Source organism: Daldinia decipiens, assembly GCF_022478715.1.
Source record: "Daldinia decipiens strain CBS 113046 unplaced genomic scaffold F4813scaffold_9, whole genome shotgun sequence".
In the NCBI taxonomy this organism is placed as follows: domain Eukaryota; kingdom Fungi; phylum Ascomycota; class Sordariomycetes; order Xylariales; family Hypoxylaceae; genus Daldinia; species Daldinia decipiens.
In genome coordinates, this window is record NW_026054552.1 from 862,079 (window position 1) to 871,446 (window position 9,368).

Below are 9,368 nucleotides of genomic sequence, written 5' to 3' on the forward strand. Positions count from 1 at the left end.
TGTATGTATGTATGTAAGTATGTCAATGTTATGTACCTAACATACATAGAACGACAAGGGGCTACGTGTGCATATAAAATTACGCTTTCCGAGTATCACGAGTTTGCAAGAATAACCAACGAGAGTTCGGGTGCCTGCAGCGCACAGGTAGAAGAGGGGCGCCGTGGCGTCCACTTAGAGCTTAGATTGGACGATTGCTTGTCTTGGTAAATACCACGATGTGATAAGCTTCTCCTTTTCGCTGATCATCACAGGCATAATCACAGGCATAATCACAGGCAATCATACGATAATCGGTAATAATACCATGTTACATCTAGTTATGTAAATATCCGAAAGTGTGGAGAGAGAAGTGATATATTGAATATCTGACGCGTGTGTAGTTATCTATAACTCGACGAGAACCACTTCCAATCGAACCCGAAAAAGGTGATTAATTCAATCTGTGTACTCGCCTGTGCTTTCCGATTTACCAGACTCAAGTTTCCATCCTGAGATACTCGGCTTGCTAGCTCTATTAACATGACTCGAAGTTAGGAAAGTTGAAAATGAGAAATAAACGTGGAAATAAGAGGAGAAGAACGGAACAACGAAACCAAAAACAGACGATTGCGCAAGGAGAGCATCGGATAGAAAACGACAGCCAGTATGTAGAACAAGGTATCTGACAACAGGCACACATAACAAGAAAAAGAGTAAAAACGTCGAGAAAAAATAGCAGCAGCATTAAAATAAAAATAAGAGTGCCGTAGCTAATAGAACAGAGGGGAAAGGAAGATATCACGAATGGTCCAGCCAGCCAACTGCATCACACATTATATTGCGCGCGTCGCGCTGAGGTTTCCCCTCCCCTTTTCCGCTAGGTCATCGCGAGAGCCTTCCCAATTCCGGGCCCCCCTTTAGACCAGTGACGTAAGATGCAGATGTCGGATGCAAACACTATGAGAAACACAACGACTTCCAGAAACACAACACCCTCGCGCCTGTCCAGACCTTGAAGTTGAAACACACAAGACAGTAACAAAAAGACGAACGTAGGAGGTATATGCCGCGTACACTTCTCCCACACCGCCCCTAATTAGTAGACAAAACACATAAAGAAAATCGTGAGTCTCGTGATAATTTCTAATACACACTCTCCTCGTCACCCCCTTGTGAGATCATAGAGGGCGTCGAGACGTTGGATGATGCTTCAACATCATCCACGTAGCCAACTAGTGCTTGAGAGTGAAGTCGGAAAGCCTCGCCCATAAGTCGGGTAATGCTATAGAATAAAGTTAGCCTCGTATCAAAAAGTAGACATTTGCGTATCAACTTACCCCCAAACAACTACTTCATCGAGCATGGAGCCCCAGAGGTGAGCTACGGTCGAACTTAGCTGTTGCGAGCTCATAGCGCCCTCGGCATCCTTATCGAAGAGACTCCTAACCTTTAGGTACATGGCCATCTCTTCCTCGGAAGCGGCTTCTTCGTCATGTTCCAGACGATACAGCCACAATGTGAGGGTGATCATGAGATCCATGCCACACAGAGGGTGTTCGATGCTCCAGTTGGTCGGAGAGGTACGCGCAACCCAGCGCACGCCTTGGCGGACAGCGGTCTCGATGCAGTTGTAGCACTCGTCGATTACCTTGATCATTTCACTGGAGCGCTTTACTCTGTCGCGTGCGTTTGACATAGCGGCAGCTACTTCGTAGTGATCATGGTACCGGAGCGCTTCTTGGACTGTCTTCAAGTCGACTTCCAGACGAGCACGGGCATTGCGATACATTGCCTTGGCATTGAAGATTAGGGGATGCCCCTTGTGAGGCGCGCTGAGCGGGACCGTATCAGCCTCAGGCTCGCAGAGATCTAGAGATTTCTCCCACGTCTCTAGAGCCATTCGGAGCTTGTACTCAGTCACCACATCTTGGAGAGCCTCAGGGCTACGCTTATGATACCAGACTTCGAGGAACAACGCGTTGATCATAACACGCGTTGCAAAGGCGCTATATTTTAACATGACACCCTGGAAGAGGTTTTCGTGAGCAACCATAAACGTAACTGCAGGCGATCCTTTTAACTGTTCTTGCCAGGCAGCTTCGTCAGTCACCTTAGAATTCCAAAGCGCCTCCTGGGAGGGAAGTTGAAGATCCTCAAACTCGTTGAAGCTAATGGCAGGTGTGTGATTGTATGTTAGAGTGAGCAACCCGAAAAAGATGTAGACAGCATAGTACGTGCGCCGACAACCTTCATCCTCGATCCATTCGTCACGTTTTGGCTGCGCACCCTCACGACCATCTTGCCGAAGCTTCAACTCATAACGATTGCCAGCCACCATATTAGCAAGAAGACTCTTGATAGAACATGCCCATTCTAATCCTTTCGGGTCTCCACTCCAGCTGGCGAAGATCATGTTGAGAAGTGAGCCCTGCATCGTCCATAAAGGACACTTCCGGGAGCTGAAGTTCTCCTTGTTCTGCAAGAATTGGTTGACTAGGACCTTGGAACCAATATGGCACATATAAGCCTGGTCTTGGTCAAAAGCGTAGAGCGCCCCGATTGATAACACTGCAAGCAGCAAGGCAGGAGATACCTGAGTGACATCGAACGATGCAGGATGCAAGAACGGCAAGTGGTGGTGGAAGAGTGTGAAATAAGTCGACAAATACCGATTTAAAGAAGATAGGTTCGGAACACGGAAACCTTCGGGAATTGCGTGTTCGATATCGTTCGCTCGAATATTGTCTAGAATTATATTTCGCTCTTCGTCGTTGTTCACTCGAGGAACGTTGAATCCACCCGAGGTCTGGGGTGGGTTAGTGGATGTGTTCATAAGAAGGGGCGCGTTTGGATTTGATATGTTGAAGGCCGCTGGGCCGGTGCTTAGGAGTGGTGAGTTTGCTACGGATTGTGACGCAGACATGTAGCTGTTATAGCTGGGACCGGGGGACAATGGCGACAAGTTGGGTTGGACCTCAATGGCACTCACATTAGCAAATGGTTGTTGCGACTCGAATGAACCCGATGCGTTCGATGCGACAGACTGGGCTTTGGTATCTATTGTCGACTGGGCAGCAAACGAATCCCAGGGTACGCTATGAGGTAGAGGAACGGCACTGGTAGGGTAAGTAACAGCGGGGTCCATTATGGGAGCGTTATTCGGAGTGTACGCCATTGAAGGACCAGATTCATATGGGCTTCCGTTGTCGCGCATCATGGCCTTATGGTGGAGATCGGCTACTAGCATAGCAGCATGTTCGACGTCGAAGGCACCTTCACTGCTAGCCTCAATCTGCTCACTTAAGGTCGAGGTGTCGATAGCAATGGAAGATTTGGAGGGGCCACCAACAGATCGAGCCTTGGAGACGCCAGCACCGGAGCGGCGCTTTCCATCGCTGTGAAGAGGTACACCTCCATCTTTAGCATGAACGGTTCGGTCGTGACGAAGAAGGAGGTCGCGTCGCACGAAGGTACTTCTACACTTCATACATTTGAAAGGGCGCTCCTTTGTATCTATTCCAATTCAAGTCAGCTTTGGAGAACTCGGGGTAATGCGATTGACTACATCAAATTGAATTGAATTGAATTGAAGCGTTGAGGGGTAGCAATTTCCAATGGGGGGCAAGGGATGGCGTGGGAGGGAGGGGTTTGGGGATTTTAAAGAGATTGGGGGGAAAGGAGAATTCGCGGTACATACGTGATCGCTCGTGTCTGCTACGATGTTCGCTTCTACTAAATGCTCTGTTGCAGAACTGGCACTTATACTTCCTCTCTGGTTGCGCGAGTGAGGTCTTTCGGGGGACCGGAGTTGACGAGGCAGATGTGGGGAGGACTGCCACGCTTGCGCCCGGCATCTTGAATAATGTTTGTCGCGTTGGTTGACAATGGGTGGTTGGGTATTATAAAAAAAGGTTCCAAAGTCAATGGGCTTCTCTCGCTTTAAACAATGATTGCGGTCGATGCTCCGAAAATCGATGTTCTTGAACCTTCACAGGCCGATCGTTGAAATCGCCTAGCTCTCCTCTCTCGCACGCGCGCTCCCGTGGGATTTAAAGTGTGTCTTCTTGACTGGACTGATGATAGTTGGTCATTTGTATCGGTATAAGGAGCATGGAATGGGCTTTGTAATAAGATGGTACGGCCTATGCCGGGGAAATTAATCTCGAAGCACAGACGTGATCGAGATGATGCAGTCGTCTTATATTTGACGACGCGGAAAAAAAAAAGGCTAACGATGCGCGGGTTGCGACCGTTATGAGTGAAAGAGGGGTTCGAGGGGTTGATAGAGGTAGACGGGAGGAAAATGTTGAAGTTTAGGAAATTTAGAAGAAGGAGGGGGGGAAAGGGACGAGGGAGCGAGGAGGGACAATGCCGGGTCAAAATGAGGGAGGGAAAATTGGATGCGCTGTGCGGGAAGTTCTGCTCTTCTTTGCAGCTGCTGCGTTGTGCTGTGCTGTGCTGTGCAAAAGTGGCTAGTGCAGCCAGGGAGGGGGGAAACAGGAGCAGCTGGGTAGGAGGTAGGAGGTAGGTAGGTACCTAAGGTAGTTGGCTATGTACATGTAGAATTGAATTCTTGGAGACAAGACCCCACCTGATTGAGCAAAGCAAAACAGTACGTACCTAACACCGCGTACTGACACGCTAAAATTTAGGCGGCTGGGTACGAGGAGATAGCTGATGATGCTAGACGTTGCTAACGGACGGGACCAAAAGCACGAGCCCCGATAGACTTGCAAGGACCAGTCGGATTGGCAACAAGAATGTGGGTAGGGTTGAAGGGGGGGTTACTAGGAAGGTGAGGCGGTTGTGGCTTTTTTTTGGTCAAAGTGGTGAGTTGCAAGTTGCGCCGCAGGCAAAGTAGGAACGAATATGGCCCGATCGAGGTAAACGAGTGGATGCGGGCCGGCTGCACGGGTTGCTAGAAGGTGGGTGCTCTGGTGTTGTAATTAGCGGTGTTATGCAGGGCTTTACGGGTACCTTGGCGGTGGGATTGCAGCAGCTTCACAGGGCAACCGGGGATGCAATTTTCTAGTGGGGATTTAACAGCTTTTTCGGAGTACCTTAACCTACATGTCCCTAGGCTCTCAGGACGCTATGTATGTACGTTTGTATTATTTATTTATTTTATGGCCTTTCTGGTACTTGTAAGTCGATGCGGTGTGCAAACAAGGTTATTTATTCACACCGCTAATATACTGTATGCTAGTTCTGCATTGAAGCGGTTCTTATGTGTTATGCGTTAAAATGTTAAACGTGTTCATGACAACTCTGAACATGGGAAGTTGCCAGCTCTCTGCTGCTTTTTCTACAGACGTAGCAGGTGTTGAGAGGGGCATTAAAAAAAAAGTTCAAAGGTCTGGCAGAACAAAAAAGAAAGCAGGTGGGATGTTTTGGCGGGGGAGATGTACAAAGTTACGAAAGTTACACAAGATTACCAAGATTATCCAGGTTAAGCTTGAAATTCAAATGCAAAATCTCCAGCCACAAAAGGGGGGGGCGGGGAATGAAAGGAACATTAGAAGAATGAAAGAATAGCCTTGACAGCATGGAGCAACGGAAATCATGCATCACCGAGGGGTCCGTGGACAGGGACCATCCACATATCCATCCACATTTCCAGTTTCGTCTTGGCGTGCCACGTTCAATCTTGTGACCCGTGACCCGTTCGTGTCGTGTCAAAAAAGAAACATTAGTTACATAATGCTTTAGTTACATAATGCTCCGTACCAAAGATGGTCAAAACTCCTAGGCCTGTTTATTCGGTACTCGCTTGCTTGCTGCTCGGCAAAAATAGCAAAAGTAGCAAAAGTAGCAAAAGTAGCAAAAGCAGCAAAAGCAGCAACATGTAAACATCCCCTAATTTAGCTTAGCAAGCTATCTAGGCAAAGGTATCGCCATATTGTCTCTAGTTCCGCTATTTGGGGTATTTGTTGCTCCTTAGTACCGGGGAGAAATTAGCAATGTCTTGCTTCTCATTCAGTCCGTTATCTAGATGTAAGTAATAAAGATCCGGCTCCTCCTTTGCCCTTCTTTGCCCCTCCATATATCACGGGTTTACATAGGTATTAATGCATTGTGGCGAATCAGTGCTGCCCTGGAGGTTGGAGGTTACGGATCATGGCAAAGAATCCTTAATCTGATGGATCTGACCATTTCATTTCCGTGTCGTTCCAGCAAAATTTTAAGATTGGATGCTTTAAACGAGACTTGTTATGTACTGAAAGGCTTGCATCTTATAAATTTTTTAGTATCACTATGTTTACATCGGTCTTATCAGCTAACCTATTCATTTCTTCGAGGTCTGATATGATCTGCTCATCTTAAGATATACTTTTTACATATGTATACCTTAGAGGTAGTGTAGGTAGCCAATGTTCAGAATAAAATAAAGTAATTTTTAACCCCTCCATCCCACCTCATCGCAATCAGCCTCCAAAGTTTCGCCATAAGCCCCCCCTCCACGATGTACCCTCTCAGTCTCCTTAGTCTTTCTTAATATAAATTTATACTATAGACCAACATCGTCGTAATACGTGTCATCTATTAAGATTCGTAGTCCTTAAAACATCTTGGTACGAAGTAGTGTGTGATTCAAAAATGGCCTGCGAAGGATCTAGCATATTTTATTATGGCTGTCAATGCTGACAATGCGCACACGGTAGCTAAGATCCAGTTCAGGTACGACGCGAAGCCACGCCGTCATGTATACGTGAGGTAGATTCCCCAACGTGAAAAGTAGGTGTGTGCAACAATATATTCAACGGCGGCTATGTTGATCAGCAAACGCCATCCTAAAATAGCGTCGACAAGCCGGAGCGACTCGACGTTGAATAGTCAGCCGACTGTAAGCTGACCATCCGCCTCGCTTCCGATATGCACGAAACTGGAGTAGCAAGGCTACATATGTAGTGTGCTGCCGAAAAAAGGACCTCTTAAGTTTATAACCCTAAACTTACAGCTTTAAAGGGTGTAACCTAGGTTAGATGGTAGTTATAGATAACGACATACATGTCGCATGTTTGTTAATGAAATGAAACGTGGTAGAAGACTGCTGGCGAGTTTCGAGAACTTGTCCTTCGATGATTTATCCTTCTCATTATAATGACCTTACTGGACAAAGTCATCATGATCATGAACATTTTCTATTATCTACTATGTAGAGCCTCCAATATCGGATGCATCTGTATGAAGGTGGTCCCAATCATCCTTTCATTGTGGTTTGCCGAACGCAAAATCCTACCTCACCGGTCCTCTTACAAATAGTGAGGGGTTGAAAGTTGAGAGCGGGGCAGCCGACGGCTTTTATGAGGGGCTTGGGCTTGGGCTTGGGCTTGTCTGATAATGCAAGTACCTGTTTAATGTATTCCGTACCTTAGGTACCTACCTACCTGTATCTACCTGTATTTCGTACCTGACGTAAGGAGGATACAATGCATACCTACTCCTATATTCCTAAGAGTTACATACCTAATCTACCTTGTCTGAGTACGTGAGCAATCCTTTTCTTCCTTCCTATTCGTAATTATTTTTGCTGTCGCAAATGGTGCCCTACAACTTCATAGGCCTAGTTGCATTCAGTTTAGCATTGATACATAGTATCAATATTTATTTTTGGCTTTTTTAACGTCGTAAGTAAGAAACCCTCTTATCTCGGCAATGGCCGATGTCACTCTAAACAACACTTCCCCTTTTTGTCACCAAATTTATCTAAGTTGCAGAAATTCCCCGTAAATTACCTTAACAAGACGGCTGCCCTTGCGAATTCCTGTAAAGCCGGAAGTCCGTTGGCCCACAAGCCCCACGGCGCTGGGAGGTTCCCCGATGCTGGATACCCTCGACATCACGGGACAAGTACGAAGCCCCTCTAAGGCTTCAAGACGGAAACCTACTCCGTTTGTCTTGATCGCGTGGCAGTCCACGAGAGGTCTATTGAGCACATCATGCCTAGATAGCGGAGGTATAGAAGACAGCTTCGTTCTTTAACAAATCCATACTTCATAAATAACTGAACCATCTAACCTAGCATATTAATGAGAACCTTATGGCCTGCTAAAATACACACAAGTCACAACAAAAATTTCTAACAGAAGCTCCGACGTTACACTCAACCTCAACCCCTGGGAATACATAAATAGGATTGGAAACCCGGCTTCGAGAACAAAGACTAACGATAGCCGACGGGTGGTTGACCATTGTGTTGGCGTCTTCTAGACGGTATTGGCTGTTCTAGTGTAGCAGAAACGAGACGGGTAACAGGTTTGACACACTAGGAATACGAGTGGAGTTATATACCTTATGTAGTAGGTAATTATTATCCCACATCCACAACACTAAGGCACCGGAATGAAATAGTTTACCGTAAGGTGCATCTTCACCTTCACTTGATTCTGGAGTACAGCAGATCTTCCGCACTTCGACGCCTTGATTAGCTCCCGCTCCTGTAAAAATGTAAACGTGAAGTTAGAAAATGCGGCCGGTGCCGTTAATAATAACACTGCATTATCTAGAGATCTGCTGACCTGATTGATAAAGGAATACGGGGTAGTTGGAAACGAATGATACGCAACACAGTCTTTGCGCGCGGACCTGGAGTTTAACAGAACATATGATCCTTGGACTCTCATAATAATGCGTCTTATATATGCTACCCAAAGCAAGAATCGGGATAGTCGAAACTAGAAAAGGCGAGGTTCTGGGGTTCGCGGGACTCTTCCGGTCATCTCCACGTGTGCTAACCTACATCGATCATCAGGCCCAAGTAAGCCTAGTGTAGGTAATATCCGCCCTACAATTGTCAATAGGAGAGGACTAATTTCTCCTAGGGTCCACTTGACGCGATTCCCGGGTCTCATATTTCATCATAAATGACACCTTCAAGGTTATTGCTTAGGAACAACATACTAGACAAATATGAGACAGGGACGATAATAGCCCTTTAATGCTTCGGAAACAGGGGCGAGAGAAAACTCTTTAACGATTGGCGTCCCAATGATCTGGGAGAGAGTGACGGGCATTTTGAGGCACAAGCAGAGAAGACGGCAGTCTGTTCGCTATCTTACCGCATCCATCGATCTTACCCCCTGAAGATCATTCGTGTGTGCTTGGTGCCGCATTTTATACCTCGGGTTGTGCTCACGATGATACGACTTAGATACTATTATGTAGACACTAGAACATCTAATGTAAGAATACATACCTCTTATCTTACTCCTTGCACTAACTAGGCGACAGATGTAGTGTATGAGACTTTTCCCTCGGGGTTGACATTACGTGCTCGAAATATCTGTCAAGCCCCGCCTGGGGAAGACAATTTCGTGGCATCATAAGTTCCAGATTTCTGCTTGTTCGTATTTCGAGGGTAACTCTCTCTACCTTCGACTGTCGCA

At 46.5% G+C, this 9,368-nt stretch overlaps 1 protein-coding gene across 1 annotated transcript; it reads right to left on the reverse strand.

Annotated features, from left to right (window-relative positions):
• Positions 1 to 926: 926 nt before the first annotated feature.
• On the reverse strand, positions 927 to 4,035 carry F4813DRAFT_339391 (fungal-specific transcription factor domain-containing protein). Its single transcript, XM_049241233.1, has 3 exons — positions 3,680 to 4,035; positions 1,320 to 3,495; positions 927 to 1,264 (listed from the first exon to the last, which is right to left on the reverse strand). The coding sequence occupies exons 1-3, from the start codon at positions 3,834 to 3,836 to the stop codon at positions 1,126 to 1,128; spliced, it is 2,472 nt and encodes an 823-aa protein (XP_049101612.1). The 5' UTR covers positions 3,837 to 4,035; the 3' UTR covers positions 927 to 1,125.
• Between the last annotated feature and the right edge of the window lie 5,333 nt (positions 4,036 to 9,368).

Coding starts and splice junctions, on each gene's coding strand:
- F4813DRAFT_339391 (XM_049241233.1), bottom strand. CDS start 3,836: ATGCCGGGCGCAAGCGTGGCAGTCCTCCCCACATCTGCCTCGTCAACT. Junction 3,496..3,679: donor TAGCAGACACGAGCGATCAC/GTATGTACCGCG, acceptor GAATTGGAATAG/ATACAAAGGAGCGCCCTTTC. Junction 1,265..1,319: donor GATGAAGTAGTTGTTTGGGG/GTAAGTTGATAC, acceptor TTTATTCTATAG/CATTACCCGACTTATGGGCG.